The 23,521-nt window shown below is 43.9% G+C and overlaps 1 protein-coding gene across 1 annotated transcript in view; it reads left to right on the top strand.

The window, feature by feature from the left end:
• LAMA3 (laminin subunit alpha 3) overlaps positions 1-23,521 on the top strand; it is a 287,589-nt gene that overhangs the window by 39,713 nt on the left and 224,355 nt on the right. The window contains exon 4 of the mRNA XM_077270374.1: positions 13,621-13,739. Within this exon, the coding sequence (XP_077126489.1) occupies positions 13,621-13,739 (119 nt within the window). The remainder of the gene's footprint in view (positions 1-13,620; positions 13,740-23,521) is intronic.

Genomic DNA, 23,521 nt, shown 5'->3' with positions numbered 1-23,521 from the left:
GTTAATTGCTGTCTCTAATGTATGTGGAATGCAGGAGAAATGTTCATCCATTCAATATTCAATTGCCAACATTTTTTCTTCTATTCATTATTGAGACAGAGGCAGGTCAAATAATTTTTATGGCAACAGAAAAAAAACAAAAATATAAAGGTGTATGAATAAAAAAAAAAGAGAGCTAAATGTATTACAGGCTTGTTGACGACAAGCCTATTATAGGTGTTAGAAAGGATCAACCATTATTCCTATTTGTACTTGGAGCAGTTCACTTTTCTGTACTGACACCTCTAAAAGGGAAGCTGTTATTAGAAAATGACATATTGTTATATTGTTTAAATCAGGTTTTTGTGTTAAATATTTGTTTTTCAATTTTGCTAATTATTTTTTTTACATATTACAATCTGTATATAAAAAAAATCTTAATGAAACAACACATGTACATAGACACAAAAGGTGAATCCTGAACCTATCATTTGTATTGGCGTGTCTAGCGAGACTGTGCTAAGGTCATTGTGAAGGGAGGGAGCAGGGTGGGCTCAGACATCACCATTGTGATTGGTGGATCCACTGGCGGACACAAACAGAAAAAGGCCCCAGTGCCAGGACAATATATGGGCCCTTTGAAGTCCAATAGCTCATCATGATACACAAATCCACCAGTTTTGGAGGTGAAAATGGACCCCTTACCTCTTGGGACCCTGTGCAGCTGCACTGGTTGTACCAATGATACAGTTGTGCTCAAAAGTTTACATACCCCGGCAGAATTTTTGCTTTCTTGGCTTTTTTTCAGAGAATATGAATGATAACACCACACTTTTTTCTCCACTCATGGTTAGTGGTTGGGTAACATAGTAACATAGTTATTAAGGTTGAAGGAAGACTTTAAGTCCATCTAAATGGGTGAAGCCATTTATTGTCAAACTACTGTGTTTTCTCTTTTTAAAACATAATGACAATCGAAAACATCCAAAAGTTCACATACACCATTTCTTAATACCGTGTATTGCCCCCTCTAACATCAATGACAGCTTGAAGTCTTTTGTGGTAGTTGTGGATGAGGTTCTTTATTTTCTCAGATGGTAAAGCTGCCCACTCTTCTTGGCAAAACTGTATGTCTGCCCCTGGGTGGATCCTGTATTATTAGCTGTGCATAATGGTGTTAACTGTCATCGTCAACCTGCCTCTGATAATATGGAGGCTTGCTGTAAACTCTTCCTGAAAGGAGAGTCTAAAAAAGCCGCCTCAAGGGACCATGTGAAAACTGCAATATTATTCATTTTGCTTTTTAATAAGCTAGCCATATACTTGACATAGCTGTTAGCAAGAATTTCTTCACGACTCCACCAAGTTTTTTCCAATGAGTAGAGGTGAATTAGCCAGGGCCAGGCCCATGAATGTATATAGGAGGCAGTATGTGGCAATTCTGATCACGGACTATGACCACGGATAGTGTAAAACCAGTCTTAAGGTACCTTCACACTAAGCGACTTTGCAGCGAGAACGACGACGATCCGTGACGTTGCAGCATCCTGGATAGCGATCTCGTTGTGTTTGACACGCAGCAGCGATCTGGATCCCGCTGTGATATCGCTGGTCGGAGCGAGAAGTCCAGAACTTTATTTCGTCGCTGATCACCCGCTGTCATCGCTGGATCGGTGTGTGTGACACCGATCCAGCGATGTGTTCACTTGTAACCAGGGTAAACATCGGGTTACTAAGCGCAGGGCTGCGCTTAGTAACCCGATATTTACCCTGGTTACCATTGTAAAAGTAAAAAAAACCACTACATACTCACCTTCTGATGTCTGTCACGTCCCCTGCCGGCGGCCTCTGTTGTGAATTTGGATTCTGGGCTCCCCCGGTGGCTACTGGTGGAATTGAACTGGTGTCTTCATCTTCTCTGTTCACCTGTTCCCATCAAGATGTGGGAGTCGCTATATAACCTTGCTGCTTTGTTAGTTGCTTGCCGGTCAACAATGTTATCAGAAGCCTCTCTGTGCTTGTTCCTGCTCCTAGACAACTACTAGATAAGTTGGACTTTTGTCCATGTTTGTTTTTGCATTTTTGTTCCAGTTCACAGCTGTAGTTTCGTTACTGTGTCTGGAAAGCTCTTGTGAACAGGAATTGCCACTCTGGTGTTATGAGTTAATGCCAGAGTTTTAAAGTAATTTCTGGATGGTGTTTTGATAGGGTTTTTAGCTGACCATGGAAGTGTTCTTTCTGTCTTCTGCTATGTAGTAAGTGGACCTCAAATTTGCTAAACCTATTTTCATACTACGTTTTGTTATTTCATCTTAATTCACCGCCAATACATGTGGGGGGCCTCTGTCTCCTTTCGGGGTATTTCTCTAGAGGTGAGCTAGGACTTATTTTCCTCTGCTAGCATTATTTAGTCCTCCGGCTGGTGCTGGGCATCTAGAATCAACGTAGGCATGCTACCCGGCCACTGCTAGTTGTGTGTTAGGTTTAGTTCATGGTCAGCTCAGTTCCCATCTTCCAAGAGCTAGTTCCTATATATGCTGATGCTATGTTCTCTTGCCATTGAGATCATGACAGTTTGACCGGCCCACAAAGTGTTAATTGTTTGGGCTGAAGCAGGAGATAGAGAAGTGTTTAAGGGAATTTTTTTTTTTTTTTTTTTTTTTTTTTTCCCTTCAGAGTTTTGCTGTCTAGCCCTTAATTGCTGTCTAGCTGCTTCTTACCTCCTCTTAACCCTTGAATGGCTCTGTGTCCACCTGTTTGTAATGGATCTTCAGAGTGTAACTGCAGGTTTGAATAATCTCGCCACGAGGGTACAAAATTTGCAAGATTTTGTTTGTCATGCACCTGTATCTGAGCCGAGAATTCCTTTGCCGGAATTTTTCTCGGGGAATAGATCTGGGTTTCAGAATTTTCGAAATAATTGCAAATTATTTTTGTCCCTGAAATCTCGCTCTGCCGGAGACCCTGCACAGCAGGTCAGGATTGTGATTTCCTTGCTCCGGGGCGACCCTCAAGACTGGGCTTTTTCATTGACACCAGGGGATCCTGCGTTGCTCAATGTGGATGCGTTTTTTCTGGCCTTGGGGTTGCTTTATGACGAACCTCATTTGGAGCTTCAGGCAGAAAAAACTTTGATGTCCCTATCTCAGGGGCAAGATGAAGCGGAAATTTACTGCCAAAGATTCCGTAAATGGTCTGTGCTTACTCAGTGGAATGAGTGCGCCCTGGCGGCGACTTTCAGAGAGGGTCTCTCTGATGCCATTAAGGATGTTATGGTGGGGTTCCCTGTGCCTGCGGGTCTGAATGAGTCCATGACAATGGCTATTCAGATCGATAGGCGTTTGCGGGAGCGCAAACCAGTGCACCATGTGGCGGTGTCCACTGAGAAGTCGCCAGAGAGTATGCAGTGTGATAGAATTCTGTCCCGAAGCGAGCGGCAGAATTTTAGACGTAAAAATGGGTTGTGTTTCTATTGTGGTGATTCTACTCATGTTATATCAGCATGCTCTAAACGCACTAAAAAGCTTGGTAAATCTGTTTCCATTTGCACCTCACCGTCTAAGTTTATTCTATCTGTGACCCTGATTTGCTCTTTGTCATCTATTACCACGGACGCCTATGTCGACTCTGGCGCCGCTTTGAGTCTTATGGATTGGTCCTTTGCCAAACGCTGTGGGTATGATTTAGAGCCTTTGGAGACTCCTATTCCTCTGAAGGGGATTGACTCCACCCCATTGGCTAATAATAAACCACAATACTGGACACAAGTAACTATGCGTATTAATCCGGATCACCAGGAGATTATTCGCTTTCTGGTGCTGTATAATCTACATGATGATTTGGTGCTAGGATTGCCTTGGCTGCAATCTCACAACCCAGTCCTCGACTGGAGAGCTATGTCTGTGTTGAGCTGGGGATGTAAGGGGGCTCATGGGGATGTACCTTTGGTTTCCATTTCATCATCTATTCCCTCTGAAATTCCTGAGTTCCTGTCTGACTATCGTGACGTCTTTGAAGAATCCAAGCTTGGTTCGTTACCTCCGCACCGAGAGTGCGATTGTGCCATAGATTTAATCCCGGGTAGTAAATACCCAAAGGGTCGTTTATTTAATCTGTCTGTGCCTGAACATGCTGCTATGCGAGAATATATAAAGGAGTTCTTGGAAAAGGGACATATTCGTCCATCGTCATCTCCCTTAGGAGCCGGTTTTTTCTTTGTGTCAAAAAAAGACGGCTCTTTGAGACCATGTATTGATTATCGGCTTTTGAATAAAATCACTGTTAAATATCAATACCCATTGCCGTTGCTGACTGATTTGTTTGCTCGCATAAAGGGGGCCAAGTGGTTCTCTAAGATTGACCTTCGTGGGGCGTATAATTTGGTGCGAATCAGGCAGGGGGATGAGTGGAAAACCGCATTTAATACGCCCGAGGGCCACTTTGAGTATTTAGTGATGCCTTTTGGTCTTTCAAATGCTCCGTCAGTTTTCCAGTCCTTAATGCATGATATTTTTCGCGATTATTTGGATAAATTTATGATTGTGTATCTGGATGATATTCTGATTTTTTCGGATGACTGGGACTCTCATGTCCAGCAAGTCAAGAGAGTTTTTCAGGTTTTGCGGTCTAATTCTTTGTGTGTGAAGGGTTCTAAGTGTGTTTTTGGGGTACAGAGGATTTCCTTTTTGGGATATATTTTTTCCCCCTCTTCCATTGAAATGGATCCTGTCAAGGTTCAAGCTATTTGTGATTGGACGCAGCCCTCTTCTCTTAAGAGTCTTCAGAAATTTTTGGGCTTTGCTAACTTTTATCGTCGATTTATTGCTGGTTTTTCGGATATTGCTAAGCCATTGACCGATTTGACTAAGAAGGGTGCTGATGTTGCTGATTGGTCCCCTGATGCTGTGGAGGCCTTTCGGGAGCTTAAGCGCCGTTTTTCCTCTGCCCCTGTGTTGCGTCAGCCTGATGTTGCTCTACCTTTTCAGGTTGAGGTCGACGCTTCTGAGATCGGAGCTGGGGCAGTGTTGTCGCAGAAAAGTTCTGACTGCTCCGTGATGAGGCCTTGTGCCTTCTTTTCCCGTAAATTTTCGCCCGCTGAGCGGAATTATGATGTTGGGAATCGGGAGCTTTTGGCCATGAAGTGGGCTTTTGAGGAGTGGCGCCATTGGCTTGAGGGGGCCAGACATCAGGTGGTGGTATTGACGGACCACAAAAATTTGATTTATCTTGAGACCGCCAGGCGCCTGAATCCTAGACAGGCGCGCTGGTCATTATTTTTCTCTCGGTTTAATTTTGTGGTGTCATACCTACCGGGTTCTAAGAATGTTAAGGCGGATGCCCTTTCTAGGAGTTTTGAGCCTGACTCGCCTGGTAACTCTGAGCCCACAGGTATCCTTAAGGATGGAGTGGTATTGTCAGCCGTTTCTCCAGACCTGCGGCGGGCCTTGCAGGAGTTTCAGGCGGATAGACCTGATCGTTGCCCACCTGATAAACTGTTTGTTCCTGATGATTGGACCAGTAGAGTAATCTCTGAGGTTCATTCTTCTGCGTTGGCAGGTCATCCTGGCATTTTTGGTACCAGGGATTTGGTGGCAAGGTCCTTCTGGTGGCCTTCCCTGTCACGAGATGTGCGAGGCTTTGTGCAGTCTTGTGACGTTTGTGCTCGGGCCAAGCCTTGTTGTTCTCGGGCTAGTGGATTATTGTTGCCCTTGCCTATTCCTAAGAGGCCTTGGACGCACATCTCGATGGATTTTATTTCAGATCTGCCTGTTTCTCAGAAGATGTCTGTCATCTGGGTGGTGTGTGACCGTTTCTCTAAGATGGTCCATTTGGTTCCTCTGCCCAAGTTGCCTTCTTCTTCCGAGTTGGTTCCTCTGTTTTTTCAAAATGTTGTTCGTTTGCATGGTATTCCTGAGAATATCGTTTCTGACAGAGGGACTCAATTCGTGTCTAGATTTTGGCGGGCATTCTGTGCTAGGATGGGCATAGATTTATCTTTTTCGTCCGCTTTCCATCCTCAGACGAATGGCCAGACCGAGCGGATTAATCAGACCCTGGAGACATATCTGAGGTGTTTTGTGTCTGCTGACCAGGATGATTGGGTTGCTTTTTTGCCATTGGCGGAGTTCGCTCTCAATAATCGGGCCAGCTCTGCCACTTTGGTGTCCCCGTTTTTCTGTAATTCGGGGTTTCATCCTCGATTTTCCTCTGGTCAGGTGGAATCTTCGGATTGTCCTGGAGTGGATGCTGTGGTGGAGAGATTGCATCGGATCTGGGGGCAGGTGGTGGACAATTTGAGGTTGTCCCAGGAGAAGACTCAGCTTTTTGCCAACCGCCACCGTCGTGTTGGTCCTCGGCTTTGTGTTGGGGATTTGGTGTGGTTGTCTTCTCGTTTTGTCCCTATGAGGGTCTCTTCTCCTAAGTTTAAGCCTCGGTTCATCGGCCCGTATAAGATATTGGAGATTCTTAACCCTGTTTCCTTCCGTTTGGACCTCCCTGCATCCTTTTCTATTCATAACGTTTTTCATCGGTCATTATTGCGCAGGTATGAGGTACCGGTTGTGCTTTCCGTTGAGCCTCCTGCTCCGGTGTTGGTTGAGGGTGAGTTGGAGTACGTTGTGGAGAAAATCTTGGACTCTCGTGTTTCCAGACGGAGACTCCAGTATCTGGTCAAGTGGAAGGGATACGGCCAGGAGGATAATTCTTGGGTGAATGCATCTGATGTTCATGCCTCTGATCTGGTTCGTGCCTTTCATAGGGCCCATCCTGATCGCCCTGGTGGTTCTGGTGAGGGTTCGGTGCCCCCTCCTTGAGGGGGGGGTACTGTTGTGAATTTGGATTCTGGGCTCCCCCGGTGGCTACTGGTGGAATTGAACTGGTGTCTTCATCTTCTCTGTTCACCTGTTCCCATCAAGATGTGGGAGTCGCTATATAACCTTGCTGCTTTGTTAGTTGCTTGCCGGTCAACAATGTTATCAGAAGCCTCTCTGTGCTTGTTCCTGCTCCTAGACAACTACTAGATAAGTTGGACTTTTGTCCATGTTTGTTTTTGCATTTTTGTTCCAGTTCACAGCTGTAGTTTCGTTACTGTGTCTGGAAAGCTCTTGTGAACAGGAATTGCCACTCTGGTGTTATGAGTTAATGCCAGAGTTTTAAAGTAATTTCTGGATGGTGTTTTGATAGGGTTTTTAGCTGACCATGGAAGTGTTCTTTCTGTCTTCTGCTATGTAGTAAGTGGACCTCAAATTTGCTAAACCTATTTTCATACTACGTTTTGTTATTTCATCTTAATTCACCGCCAATACATGTGGGGGGCCTCTGTCTCCTTTCGGGGTATTTCTCTAGAGGTGAGCTAGGACTTATTTTCCTCTGCTAGCATTATTTAGTCCTCCGGCTGGTGCTGGGCATCTAGAATCAACGTAGGCATGCTACCCGGCCACTGCTAGTTGTGTGTTAGGTTTAGTTCATGGTCAGCTCAGTTCCCATCTTCCAAGAGCTAGTTCCTATATATGCTGATGCTATGTTCTCTTGCCATTGAGATCATGACAGGCCTCCCTGCACTGAATGTGTCAGCGCCGGCCGGCCGTAAAGCAGAGCACAGTGGTGACGTCACCGCTGCTGCCGTCGCTGACACATTCAGTCAGTGCAGGAAGCTCTCGGCAGCAGCGCGTAACCCTGTGGACGCCGTGGGACGTGACAGACATCAGAAGGTGAGTATGTAGTGTTTTTTTTTTACTTTTACAAAGGTAACCAGGGTAAATATCGGGTTACTAAGCGCGGCCCTGCGCTTAATAACTCGATGTTTACCCTGGTGCTGCAGGGGGACTTCGGCATCGTTGAAGACAGTTTCAACGATGCCGAAGTCGTTCCCCTGATCGTTGGTCGCTGGAGAGAGCAGTCTGTGTGACCGCTCCCCAGCGACCACACAACGACTTACCAACGATCGCATCGCTGGTCGTGATCGTTGGTAAGTCGTTTAGTGTAACGGTACCTTTAGATCATTGTATGATGTTGTAGGATTGAGTACCGTAATTTATTCTGAATGGCCGGTCGGTACCTGTGTATCTGATAAGCAACTATTAAGGCAGTCTGGATGTATCCGCCTCTATTATTTTTCTATGAACCAAAAAATTATCATGGCATAGACGGGATGGTAAGAAAAGGATGTTTTAACCCCTTAATCCCGTATGACGTACTATCCCGTCAAGGTGACCTGGGACTTAATTCCGGGTGACGGGATAGTACGTCATACGCGATCGGCCGCGCTCACGGGGGGAGCGCGGCCGATCGCGGCCGGGTGTCAGCTGACTATCGCAGCTGACATCCGGCACTATGTGCCAGGAGCGGTCACGGACCGCCCCCGGCACATTAACCCCCGGCACACCGCGATCAAACATGATCGCGGTGTACCGGCGGTATAGGGAAGCATCGCGCAGGGAGGGGGCTCCCTGCGGGCTTCCCTGAGACCCCCGGAGCAACGCGATGTGATCGCGTTGCTGCGAGGGTCTCTTACCTCCTTCCTGGCTGCAGGTCCCGGATCCAAGATGGCCGCGGCATCCGGGTCCTGCAGGGAAGGAGGTGGCTTACCGAGTGCCTGCTCAGAGCAGACGCTGGTAAGCCTGCACCGATGTAAGTGAGATCGGTGATATGACAGAGTGCTGTGCACACTATCAGATCATCGATCTGTGATGTCCCCCCCTGGGACAAAGTAAAAAAGTAAAAAAAAAAAATTTCCACATGTGTAAAAAAAATAAAAAAAATTCCTAAATAAATAATAAAAAAAATATATATATTATTCCCATAAATACATTTCTTTATCTAAATAAAAAAAACAAAACAATAAAAGTACACATATTTAGTATCGCCGCGTCCGTAACGACCCGACCTATAAAACTGCCCCACTAGTTAACCCCTTCAGTAAACACCGTAAGGAAAAAAAAAAAAAAAAACGAGGCAAAAAACAACGCTTTATTACCATACTGCCGAACAAAAAGTGGAATAACACGCGATCAAAAAGACTGATATAAATATCCATGGTACCGCTGAAAACGTCATCTTGTCCCGCAAAAAACAAGCCGCCATACAGCATCATCAGCAAAAAAATAAAAAAGTTATAGTCCTGAGAATAAAGCGATACCAAAATAATTATTTTTTCTATAAAATAGTTTTTATCATATAAAAGCGCCAAAACATAAAAAAATGATATAAATGAGATATCGCTATAATCGTACTGACCCGTCGAATAAAACTGCTTTATCAATTTTACCAAACGCGGAACGGTATAAACGCCTCTCCCAAAAGAAATTCATGAATAGCAGGTTTTTGGTCATTCTGCCTCACAAAAATCGGAATAAAAAGTGATCAAAAACGGTCACGTGTCCGAAAATGTTACCAATAAAAACGTCAACTCGTCCCGCAAAAAACAAGACCTCACATGACTCTGTGGAGCAAAATATGGAAAAATTATAGGTCTCAAAATGTGGAGACGCAAAAACTTTTTTGCTATAAAAAGCGTCGCTGGTTTCACACTTGCGTTTTTGTCTGCAGCATTTTTTTGCACAAAAAAACACATGCGTTTTTCCCTATATTTAACATTGAAAACGCATGCGTTTTTTTGTACGGGTTTGGTCGCGTTTTCAAACGCATGCGTTTTTTTTCTGCATGCGTTCATTTTCAGAAATACAACCTGCAGTATTTTCTTGCGTTTTTAAGCACATGCGTTTGCGTTAAAAACGCATGCGTTTTTATCGAAAAAAAAACAGAAAACACACTGAAAAGCCACCCACCACCATCAAGGTGATAAAGAGATCCAAACCCTAACTCTACCCCTAACCTCACCCCTAACCGTTTAATGAACATTTTCTGACAGTCATAGTGCCACGTATTTCAGTGCCACGTATTTCAGTGCCACGTATTTCAGTGCCACGCATTTCAGTGCCACGTATTTCAGTGCCACGTATTTCAGTGCCACGTATTTCAGTGCCACGTATTTCAGTGCCACGTATTTAAGTGCCACGTATCACGTATTTCAGTGCCACGTATCACGTATTTCAGTGCCACGTATCACGTATTTCAGTGCCACATATTTTAGTGCCACGTATTTAAGTACCACGTATTTCAGTTGCACGTATTTCAGTTGCACGTATTTCAGTTGCACGTATTTCAGTGCCACGTATTTCAGTGCCACGTATCACGTATTTCAGTGCCACGTGTTTCAGTGCCACGTATTTAAGTGCCACGTATCACGTATTTCAGTGCCACGTGTTTCAGTGCCACGTATTTAAGTGCCACGTATCACGTATTTAAGTGCCACGTATCACGTATTTCAGTGCCACATATTTAAGTGCCACGTATTTCAGTTGCACGTATTTCAGTTGCACGTATTTCAGTGCCACGTATTTCAGTGCCACGTATTTCAGTGCCACGTATTTCAGTGCCACGTATTTCAGTGCTACGTATCACGTATTTCAGTGCTACGTATTTAAGTGCCACGTATTTAAGTGCCACGTATTTGAGTGCCACGTATTTAAGTGCCACGTATTTCAGTGCCACGTATTTCAGTGCCACGTATTTCAGTCATGTTTAGGGTTAGGGCTAGGGTTGGAGGTAAAGTTAGGGTTGGGGCTAAAGTTAGGGTTGGGGCTAAAGTTAGGGTTAGGGTTTGGATTACATTTACGGTTTGGATTAGGGTTGGGATTAGAATTATGGGTGTTTCAGGGCTAGGGGTGTGGTTAGGGTTACCGTTGGGATTAGGGTTAGGGGTGTGTTTGGGTTAGGGTTTCAGGTAGAATTGGGGAGTTTCCACTGTCCAGGCACATCAGGGGCTCTCCAAGCGCGACATGGCGTCCAATCTCAATTCCAGCCAATTCTGCGTTGAAAAAGTAAAACAGTGCTCCTTCCCTTCTGAGCTCTCCCGTGCGCCCAAAAAGGGGTTTACCCCAACATATGTGTTATCAGCGTACTCGGGACAAATTGAACAACAACTTCTGGGGTCCAAGTTCTCTTGTTATCCTTAGGAAAATAAAAATTTGGGGGGCTAAAAATCATTTTTGTGGGAAAAAAAAGATGTTTTATTTTCACGGCTCTGCGTTATAAACTGTAGTGAAACACTTGGGGGTTCAAAGTTCTTACAACACATCTAGATAAGTTCCTTGGGAGGTCTAGTTTCCAATATGGGGTCACTTGTGGGGGGTTTGTACTGTTTGGGTACATCAGGGGCTCTGCAAATGCAACGTGACGCCTGCAGACCAATCCATTTAAGGCTGCATTCCAAATGGCGCTCCTTCCCTTCCGAGCTCTGTCATGCACCCAAACAGTGGTCCCCCCCCACATATGGGGTATCAGCGTACTCAGGACAAATTGGACAACAACTTTTGGGGTCTAATTTATCCTGTTACCCTTGTGAAAATACAAAACTGGGGGCTAAAAAATCATTTTTGTGAAAAAAAAAAATATATATTTTCACGGCTCTGCGTTATAATCTGTAGTGAAACACTTGGGGGTTCAAAGCTCTCAAAACACATCTAGATAAGTTCCTTAGGGGGTCTACTTTCCAAAATGGTGTCACTTGTGGGGGGTTTCAATGTTTAGGCACATCAGGGGCTCTCCAAACGCAACATGGCGTCCCATCTCAATTCCAGTCAATTTTGCATTGAAAAGTCAACTGGCGCTCCTTCCCTTCCAAGCTCTGCCATGCGCCCAAACAATGGTTTACACCCACATATGGGGTATCAGCGTACTCAGGACAAATTGCACAACATTTTTTGGGGTCCAATTTCTTCTCTTACCCTTGGGAAAATAAAAAATTGGGGGCGAAAAGATCATTTTTGTGAAAAAATATGATTTTTTATTTTTACGGCTCTGCATTATAAACTTCTGTGAAGCACTTGGTGGGTCAAAGTGCTCACCACACATCTAGATAAGTTCCTTAGGGGGTCTACTTTCCAAAATGGTGTCACTTGTAGGGGGTTTCAATGTTTAGGCACATCAGGGGCTCTCCAAACGCAACATGGCGTCCCATCTCAATTCCAGTCAATTTTGCATTGAAAAGTCAAATGGCGCTCCTTCCCTTCCAAGCTCTGCCATGCGCCCAAACAATGGTTTACACCCACATATGGGGTATCAGCGTACTCAGGACAAATTGCACAACATTTTTTGGGGTCCAATTTCTTCTCTTACCCTTAAGAAAATAAAAAATTGGGGGCGAAAAGATAATTTTTGTGAAAAAATATGATTTTTTTTTTTACGGCTCTGCATTATAAACTTCTGTGAAGCACTTGGTGGGTCAAAGTGCTCACCACACATCAAGATAAGTTCCTTAGGGGGTATACTTTCCAAAATGGTGTCACTTGTAGGGGGTTTCAGTGTTTAGGCACATCAGGGGCTCTCCAAACGCAACATGGCGTCCCATCTCAATTCCAGTCAATTTTGCATTGAAAAGTCAAATGGCGCTCCTTTCCTTCCGAGCTCTGCCATGCGCCCAAACAGTGGTTTACCCCCACATATGGGGTATCAGCGTACTCAGGACAAATTGTACAACAACTTTGGGGGTCCATTTTCTCCTGTTACCCTTGGTAAAATAAAACAAATTGGAGCTGAAATAAATTTTGTGTGAAAAAAAGTTAAATGTTCATTTTTATTTAAACATTCCAAAAATTCCTGTGAAACACCTGAAGGGTTAATAAACTTCTTGAATGTGGTTTTGAGCACCTTGAGGGGTGTAGGTTTTAGAATGGTGTCACACTTGGGTATTTTCTATCATATAGACCCCTCAAAATGACTTCAAATGAGATGTGGTCCCTAAAAAAAAATGGTGTTGTAAAAATGAGAAATTGCTGGTCAACTTTTAACCCTTATAACTCCGTCACAAAAAAAAATTTTGGTTCCAAAATTGTACTGATGTAAAGTAGACATGTGGGAAATGTTACTTATTAAGTATTTTGCGTGACATATGTCTGTGATTTAAGGGCATAAAAATTCAAAGTTGGAAAATTGTGAAATTTTCAAAATTTTCGCCAAATTTCCATTTTTTTCACAAATAAACCCAAGTTATATCGAATAAATTTTACCACTAACATGAAGAACAATATGTCACGAGAAAACAATGTCAGAATCGCCAAGATCCGTCAAAGCGTTCCAGAGTTATAACCTCATAAAGGGACAGTGGTCAGAATTGTAAAAATTGGCCCGGTCATTAACGTGCAAACCACCCTCGGGGCTTAAGGGGTTAATAATAGATCCATTACAATGGCATCTTTTGGTTTTGTGTTTCACATTTTGAGCAATGGCTGCAAAAACATGTGAGTCACCTTACTTCATGAGCTATCACCTTTGTCTGTATTCACGTGTCTTGGCAAAATGTTTTGCATATAAAGTCAAAACCCTATCTCCTCTTACGTTTCTCCAGCATTCCTTACCAAAAACAAATACTGTACAAATGAAAACATCCGTAAATGTACCGCAAAGGCTGCGGGGCACCAGTAGGTTGACCCCACCTGCGCCTTCTTTTTTTTCAGGCACTGTAATGTTATTGTTCCTTCTTGCCTCCAAGGAGTAGGGACAATGTAAGCAACCAGCTTGTTATTTTTGCACACTATGATGCCTTGTTACACTAAAACTGATTGACCTGGACTTGTATTACAGACTCTAAACAGGACTGCTTGCTTCATTTTGGAAAAGACACAAAGCAGCCAATTATCAGGGATGATGATGTTATTTGCACTACAGAGTACTCACGAATAGTTCCGCTCGAGAATGGAGAGGTACGTGTAATGTGAAGAGGTGTCATCATTTTGTAATGCTGAAGTGCCTAAACGGGTCATCTACAACTTAGATATTAATAACCAGTAAGATAGGTGATCAATATCGCATTGGTGGGATGCTAACCCCCAGCCCCCCACTGATCAGCTGGATGTGCAGTGCATGGAGCTAGAATAGCGCAGCTTCGTGCACTGTGCAGTTTTTATAGGTACTTCAGCTCCTATTGAGTAGATTAACCAAATAGAAATTAGAGTCACAAAACTAGAATTAATTAGAAATACCATTTATTTAATGCAGAATGAATTACTTCAATACTACATTTACAGTGGATATAAAAAGTTTCCATATCTCTGATGGAGGTGCCCGACATAATGATTAAAGTCTGAATACTACAAACCAGTAGTATATGAAAAGGGCGCCTGGTAAAAGAAAGTGCTAATGTTATAGAATTGATAAAAAGCAGTATCATATAGTGACTAGAACAAGGATATGTGATACATTTAATAATAAAATGTTAATATTAAATTATAAAAGTGGACTAGTTTTATGATAACAGATAATACTACCAATGCACAAAAAAAACTAGAAAAATAAAGAAAAAAATATAATGATAATAATAATAGCGCTGTCGATTTGCTAAAACCAGAACATTTTCATGCTTTCTACTTTTCATCTATTTAACCATATATCCTTTTCTCTTCTGGATCATAGGTAAGAATCAACGCATCAGTGGAGGAAAAAGATAAGAGACATACAATTGTGTGAAAAAGAGTTTGCCCCCTTCCTGACTACCTGTTCTTTTGCATATTTGTCACACTTAAATGTTTCAGATCACTAAACAAATGTAAATATTACATAAAGATATTACAAGTAAACATAAAATGCAGTTCAGTTTTTAAATGAATTTTTAAAGGAAAAAGAAATCCAAACCTAAAGGGCCCTGTGTGAAAAAGCGATTGCCCCACCCCCTACCCCTTAAAACATAAATTAATTGTGGTTCATCACATCTTTGGAAAGCTGAGTTCAAATTCCTTAGTCACAACCAGGCCTGATTACGGCCACAGCTGTTCTCAATCAAGAAATCACTTAAATAGGACCTGCCTGACAAAGTGAAGTAGACAAAAAGGTCCCCTCAAAAGCTAGACATCATGCTGCGATCCAAAGAAATTCTGGAACAAGTGAGAAGAAAAGTAATTGAGATCTATAAGCCTGGAAAGATTATATAGCCATTTCTAAAGCTTTGGGACTCCAGCTAACCACAGTGAGAGACAGAAAACATGGAACAGCGGTGAACCTTCCCAGGAGTGGCCGGCAGACTAAAATTACCCCAAGAGAGCAGCAACGACTTATCGAAGAGTTTACAAAAGAACCCACAGCAACATCAAAAGAACTGCAGGCCTCAGTTAAGGTCAGTGTGCATGACTCCACCATTAGAAAGTGACTAGGCAAAAATGGCCTGCATGGCAGAGTTCCAAGATGAAAACCACAGCTGAGCAATAAGAACATGAATGCGCGGCTCAGTTTTACCAAAAAACATCTTGATGATCCCCATCATCCTTGATGATGGGAGAATACTCTGTGGACTGTCGAGACAAAAGCTGAACTTTTTGAAAGGTGTATGTCCCATTACATCTGACGTAGAAGTTATAAAAGCAACATCATACTAACAGTAAAATATGTGGTGGTAGTGTGATGGACTGGGCAGTTTTGCTTCTTGAGGACATGGGAGACTTGACATGAATTCTGCTGTCTACCAAAAAATCCTAAAGGAGAATGTCTGGCTATATGTTCTTGACCTCAAGCTAAAGCGCACTTGGGTTATGCAGCAGGGCAATGATCCAAAACACATTGGCAAGTCTACCCCTGAATGGCTTAAGAAACCCAAAATGAAGACTTTGGAGTGGCCTAGTCAGAGTCCTGACCTTAATCCAATTGAGATGCTGTGGCATAACCTTAACAAGACGGTTCATGGCCTCCAATGTGGCTGAACTACAATTCTGCAGAGATGAGTGGGCCAAAATTCCTCCAGAGTGTTGTAAAAGACTCATTGCCAGATATCGCAAACGCTTGATTGCAGTTCTTGCTGCTCAGCGTTGCGCAATCAGTTATTAGGTTTAGGGGGCAATCACTTTCTCACACAGGGCCCTGTAGGTTTGTATATCTTTTTCCCTTAATAATAAAGACCTTCATTTATAAACTGCGTTTTGTGATTACTTGTGTTATCTGTGTCTAATATTTGCATTTGTTTGGTGATCTGAAGCATTTAAGTGTGACAAACGTGCAAAAGAATAGGAAATCAGGAAGGGGGCAAACAGTTTTTCACACAACAGTATCTCCAATTTCCACACAGAGCCAATAAAATATAACAGTAATAACAGCAATAAAAAAGGACGCACAAACATATAAGTGAAAAGTGAAAATATTTGCAATTTACAGAGACAAAGATTAAAGAAATGGTACAAAACTCAGATTCTCGTTATCCTATTAGGTACCAGTAGGCTCCTATTCAGCAATTGATATGAGGAGCTTTGACATTTCTTTGTTCTCACGAGAAAAGTGGAAAAAAAGTATCCATAGTATTGATAAAAATTCAGTTATCACATAATTTTGTGCAGCAGTACGATTCCCCAATAGCTCTGTACTGTCCAAAAATAGGAATTGCATGTGTCAGCATATGATACCTCAGTGTCACTTCATGATGGAGCATCCCATGCTATTTTAATTGATTCTGAAGAAAAACTCTATGTGGCTCTAAATGTAATAACATGTATACCGCAGTACGGTACTTAAAGGTTGTACAAAGCTGTGATAATCCATGTAAATAAGCTCTCATTGTAAGAAGTGGTGCTTTACACATCTCATATGTAATCCTATTTAGCTTGTTTGTTAATAACGCATTAAACTTTAGAACTGATAAATTTGCTGTGATATTGGGATTACATCAAAAATCCCACATAGAAAGACTCTTCGATCACAATGAAAATTCTTAGATATAATGTTCTGTCCAGCCATATAATTGCTGTCTAGAAAGTTTAGTCATTTTTTCTATGTCTCCGTTATTACAGACATTGTATTTTTGTGTGTATTAATCCTTCATATATTTCATATTGTAAGGTAACAGCACCACCTGCTGCCGTTTAATGCATAGATTCTAGTTTCATTTGCAATGTCTTGTGGGAAGTTCCTAGGGCAGTGTTCCCCAAGTCCGGTCCTCAAGAGCCACCAACAGGTCATGTTTTCAGGATTTCCTTAGTATTGCACAGGTGATAATTGCATCACCTGGACAGGCAAGCATTCATTGACCTGTGCAATACTAAGGAAATCCTCAAAACATGACCTGTTGGTGGCTCTTGAGGACCAGAGTTGGGGAACACTGTCCTAGGGCATTGTGGGATTGTTCCTGTTGCAGTATGGTCTTATTATGACACTGTGAAGGGAACAGCAGCCATTATTCCTCCATGTGTCTGTCAGGGAGAGACTAGGTGAGCGAGAGCTAATAACCCGGGCCCCTGCAGTTTCCCTCAGACTAGGGAAATCCTGACTGACCCTCTACCTGGAGTTTACACTGAAGGTGTGCATGTCCAGGCCTCGAACCTCACCCTGTCTCCTGAGCTCAGCCCTAGGCTGAAACCTCCGCCCACCACCCAGTGAAGATGTAATTCCCCAATACCCACAGTTAGCACAGACAAGGATAAAGGAAAATATACACCACGCCGCAGTCACTCAGGAATACACTATAAATGTGCAGGGCAAAATAAATACAAATATAGGAAGGAGTAAATAAGACAAAGGAAAATACACCACGAGCAACGAATCTCCAACCACCAGCTCTCCTCACCAGACCGAGATAACAACGCACAAGACAGAAGCTATAATCGGCGACGCCCAAAGATCAGGAGAACTATTTAAAGGCAGTGGGCATGGCCCAGCTTCCAATCCAAGGATTAGGTAAATTAACCCCGGAACAGCTAGATAAAATCTAGCAGACGCCAATGAGCAAACAGTGGTCAAAAGCGGAATTACCGCTGCCTGTCGGACGACCTGGTCTGAACAGCGTCCGACATGACAGTAGCCCGCCTTCTACGAGGGACCCCAGGGCCCTCACGGCTAATAGGACCCGGCTTGTCCGGATGACGGCGGTGAAACAACCTGACCAGCCGGTCAGCATGAACATCCGAGGCTGGTACCCAGGACCTCTCCTCAGGCCCATAACCACGCCAATGTACCAAGTACTGTAAAGTGCGACGCACTACACGAGAGTCAACCACCTTGGAGACTTCAAACTCCAAATTACCATCCACCAAGACTGGAGGTGGCATAGGCGCCGCGTCCACAGAACCCACCACCTTCTTTAGAAGAGACCTGTGGAACACGTTGTGTATCTTATACACCGTAGGGAGCTCCAATCGGTATGCTACTGGGTTAATGACGGCGGTGACCCTAAATGGACCAATAAACCGTGGACCCAATTTAAGGGATGGTATTTTGAGTCTTATGTTTTTTGTGGATAACCACACCCAGTCATCCAAACTCAGGTCCGGACCTGGTACACGCCTACTGTCAGCCACACGTTTGTACCTAGCATCCACACTCAACAGGCGCTGTTTAACTCTCCTCCAGACTGATAACAATTGTGTTCCTAACTGGTCCTCCTCCGGAACGCCGGAAGAGCCCCTCTGACTCAAGGTACAAAATTGAGGATGTAGCCCGTAAACACAAAAAAACGGAGACTCCCCAGACGACTCCTGGCGGTGATTATTGATGGCAAACTCAGCCAAAGGAAGAAAGGTAGACCACTCCTCCTGGTTATCAGAGACAAAGCAGCGTAAGTACTGTTCCAAATTTTGGTTCATACGCTCAGTCTGACCATTTGACTGAGGATGAAACGCCGAAGAATGAGATAACTTGATTCCCAGCCGTGAGCAAAACGCTCTCCAAAATTTTGCCACAAACTGAGACCCCCTATCAGACACGATGTCAGACAGAACCCCATGAAGTCTGACCACCTCCTGCACAAATACTTGGGCCAGAGTCTTAGCGTTAGGCAACGCAGGCAAAGACACAAAGTGCGACATTTTAGAAAACCGATCAACAATCACCAAGATGACCGTGTTTCCAGCTGATGAGGGCAAATCAGTGATGAAATCCATGGAGATTTCCGTCCATTGCTTACTAGGTACCTCAAGAGGAAGTAGTGTGCCAACAGGACGGGAGCGAGGCGTCTTAGCCCTAGCGCACGTGGTACAAGCTGACACGTATGAGACCACGTCCTGTCGGATCTTGGGCCACCAAAACCGACGTGACACCAACTCCAAGGTACCTCTAACCCCTGGGTGACCAGCCAGGACAGCATCATGATGCTCCACCAAAACCTTTAGGCGGAGATGAAGCGGTACAAAAGATTTGTTGACGGGAAGCTCAGATGGTACCTCCTCCTGAGCTTCGGCAATCTCTGCCTCAACCTCGGTAGTGAGAGCCTAAACCACAACACCCTTTTGGAGAATGGGTACTGGATCTTCCCGAGGTTCTCCCCCCAGAAAACACCTGGACAGAGCATCCGCCTTAGTGTTTTTAGACCCCAGTCTGTAAGTGACCTCAAAATTGAACCGCGTGAAAAACAATGCCCAGCGAGCCTGCCTGGGGGACAGACGCTTGGCAGACTCCAAATACAGCAGATTCTTATGATCGGTAATAACAGTTACCTGATGTACTGACCCCTCCAAGAAGTGTCGCCATTCCTCAAAGGCCAACTTAATTGCCAACAACTCCCTGTTGCCGATATCGTAGTTACGTTCGGTGGACGACAGTTTCTTGGAGAAATAGGCGCACGGACGTAAACCACTCAAAGATGAGCCTTGAGATAGTACCGCCCCCACACCTACCTCAGACGCATCGACTTCCACAACAGAAGGTTTTGATACGTCTGGCTGCACAAGAATGGGGGCTAAAACAAAACTGTTCTTAAGAAATTCAAATGCGCGCACAGCAGCCTCAGGCCAAACGGAGAAATTGGTACCCTTTTTTAGTCATGTCAGTTAGCGGTTTAGCAATGATGGAAAAATCCTTGATAAATTTCCTATAGTAGTTAGAAAACCCAAGGAACCGCTGAAGTGCTTTCAGGTTATCAGGACGTTCCCAAAGCAGCACCGCCTGCACCTTGGCGGCATCCATTTTAAAACCAGAAGCAGACACAATATAACCCAAGAAAGGCAACTCTTGAACAGAAAATACACATTTTTCAAGTTTAGCATACAGCTTATTCTCTGAGAAGCTGTAACACCTGCCTGACATGATCTAAATGAGTATCACGGTCGCAAGAATATATGAGAATGTCATCTAGGTACACGATAACGAATTTCCCCAAAACATGCGAGAACACATCATTGATGAAATGTTGGAACACTGCAGGTGCGTTAGTCAACCCAAACGGCATCACCAAATTTTCAAAATGGCCCTCAGGGGTATTAAAAGCCATCTTCCACTCATCACCTTGACGGACTCTTATGAGGTTGTATGCCCCTCTGAGGTCAAGCTTGGTAAACCACTTAGCACCTGCCACCTGGTTGAACAAATCTGGTATCAGAGGCATAGGGTATGGATCACGAACCGTAATCTGGTTCAACTCCCTGAAATCCAAACACGGGCGTAATGCGCCATCTTTCTTCTTCACGAAGAAGAACCCTGCTGCCACCGGCGAGGATGACGGCCTGATGTGCCCTTTGCTCAAGCTTTCAGCAATGTAATCTTTTAACGCTTGTCTCTCCGGACCGGAGATGTTAAACATCCTTGCTTTAGGCAATTTGGCCCCTGGTTTAAACCTGATAGAACAGTCATAAGGACGATGAACAACCCTTCTCAGAGAACACATCCACAAAATCCTGAAGTGACTCCGGAACGCTTGAAGTCACTGCAGCCACACATGTGGCCAGGCAATTCTCCTGGCAGAACTCGCTCCACCGAATTATGTCCTGAGTTTTCCAGTCAATTACCGGGTTGTGCATAGACAACCAAGGAAAACCCAAAACCACCTGAACAGGAAGATTCCTGAGCACCTTACATGTAACCCGCTCGGAATGTAGAACTCCAATGTGGAGTTTCACCTCAGCCACAAATTCAGTAATCTCCCCCTGAGAGAGAGGAGCAGCATTGATGGTGACCACGCGGATAGGATGAGACAGCTTTTCAATCCTAAAACCTGCTGTGCGCGCTGTTGTGAATCCGCTTTTTGGGCTCCCCTGGTGGTTGCTGGTGGTTCTGGTGACTTGTGTGTGCTTTCTGTCTCAGTTCACCTGCTCCCATCAGTGTTTGGGAGTTTCCTATTTAGCCTTGCTCTCCAGTCATTTCCTTGCCGGTCATCATTGTAACCAGAGCCTTCGGTTGCATGTTCCTGCTACTAGTCTGCTGATCAGCTAAGTGGACTTTGTCCTTTTGTTTTGTATCTTTTGTCCAGTTTGCAGTTTTTGTTATTCTCTGTAGCTGGAAGCTCTTGTGGGCTGAAATTGCCACTCCTGTGTCATGAGTTGACACAGGAGTCTTAAAGTAATTTCAGGATGGTTTTTTTGAAAGGGTTTTCAGTTGACCGTGAAGTCCTCTTTTGTATCCTTCTGCTGTCTAGTAAGTGGACCTCTCTTTGCTAAATCTACTTTCATACTGTGTATGTCTTTTCCTATTAACTCACCGTTATTACATGTGGGGGGCTGCTATCATCTTTTGGGGTATTTCCCTAGAGGTAAGCCAGGTCTGTTCCTTCCTCTACCAGGCGTAGTTAGTCCTCCGGCTGGCGCGTGGCATTTAGGAAGTCGTAGGTATGCTCCCTGGCTACTATTAGTTGTGTGGTAGATTTAGCTCACGGTCAGCTCGAGATTCCATCACCCAGAGCTCGTCCGTTATTTTTGTGTTCTGATGTTTCCCTGCCATTGGGAATCATGACAGTATGACCGGCCTATGTTAAAATTATTGGCAGAAGAAAGGAGAGAAAAAAGAAGTCTGTAGATTTTTTTTTTTTCCCCCCTATGCTAGCTCCATAGTTGGATCAGTTGTATTTCAGCTCTATTTACAGCCTTTGCCTTTCTCTCCTTCTAATCCTTGAATGGCTCTGATCTCACCTGTTTAAAGATGGACCCTCAGAGTTTGGCTGTAGGTTTAAATAATCTTGCTACCAAGGTTCAAAATTTACAAGATTTTGTTATACATACTCCGATGTCTGAACCTAAAATTCCTACACCAGAGGTGTTTTCCGGAGATAGATCTCGGTTCCTGAATTTCAAATATAATTGTAAATTGTTCCTTTCTCTCAGACCTCACTCCTCTGGAGATCCTGTCCAGCAGGTTAAGATTGTAATCTCTTTGCTGCGAGGTGACCCTCAAAATTGGGCATTTTCATTGACACCAGGGGATCCTGCGTTGCTCAATGTGGATGCATTTTTTCTGGCTTTAGGGTTGCTTTATGAGGAACCTAATTTGGAGATTCAAGCTGAAAAAGCTTTGATAGCCCTATCTCAAGGGCAAGATGAAGCTGAGATATACTGCCAAAAATTTCGTAGATGGTCTGTGCTTACTCAGTGGAATGAGTGCGCCCTAGCGGCAAATTTCAGAGAGGGCCTTTCTGATGCCGTTAAAGATGTTATGGTCGGGTTCCCTGCGCCCACAGGTCTGAATGAGTCCATGACAATGGCTATTCAGATTGATCGGCGTTTGCGGGAGCGCAGACCCGTGCACCATTTGGCGGTATCTTCTGAAGAGACGCCAGAGAAAATGCAATGTGACAGAATTCTGTCCAGAAACGAGCGGCAGAATTATAGGCGTAAAAATGGGTTATGCTTCTATTGTGGTGATTCTGCTCATGTTATATCAGCATGCTCTAAACGTACAAGGAAGGTTGACAAGTCTATTTCAATTGGCACTTTACAGTCTAAATTTATTCCGTCTGTAACCTTGATTTGTTCATTATCAGTTATTACCGTGGATGCCTATGTGGACTCTGGCGCCACTCTGAGTCTTATGGATTGGTCCTTTGCCAGGCGCTGTGGGTTTGATTTAGAGCCTCTGGAAGTCCCTATACCTCTGAAGGGTATTGATTCTACGCCTTTGGCTTGTAATAAACCACAATTCTGGACGCAAGTGACTATGCGTATGACTCCAGACCATCAGGAGGTGATTCGCTTCCTTGTGTTGTACAATTTGCATGATGTTTTGGTGCTTGGATTACCATGGTTACAATCTCATAACCCAGTCCTTGACTGGAAAACAATGTCTGTGTTAAGCTGGGGATGTCAGGGGGCTCATGGGGACATACCTTTGGTTTCTATTTCGTCATCTATTCCCTCTGAGATTCCGGCATTTTTGTCTGATTATCGTGATATTTTTGAGGAGCCAAAAATTGGTTCACTCCCTCCCCACAGAGATTGTGATTGCGCCATAGATCTGATTCCTGGCAGTAAATTTCCAAAGGGTCGTTTGTTTAACTTATCTGTACCTGAACATGCTGCTATGCGAGAGTATATTAAGGAGTCACTGGAAAAGGGACATATTCGTCCTTCTTCATCTCCTTTAGGAGCTGGTTTTTTCTTTGTATCTAAAAAGGATGGCTCTCTGAGGCCTTGTATTGATTATCGACTCCTGAATAAAATTACAGTCAAATATCAGTATCCGTTGCCTTTGCTGACTGATTTGTTTGCTCGCATAAGGGGGGCTAAGTGGTTCTCTAAGATTGATCTTCGTGGGGCGTATAATTTGGTGCGAATTAGGCAGGGGGATGAGTGGAAAACCGCATTTAATACGCCTG

Source organism: Ranitomeya variabilis, chromosome 6 (assembly GCF_051348905.1).
Source record: "Ranitomeya variabilis isolate aRanVar5 chromosome 6, aRanVar5.hap1, whole genome shotgun sequence".
NCBI classification, from domain to species: Eukaryota; Metazoa; Chordata; class Amphibia; order Anura; family Dendrobatidae; genus Ranitomeya; species Ranitomeya variabilis.
Note: the sequence above shows the minus strand (reverse complement) of the source record. Positions and strands in the feature narration are given on the sequence as shown.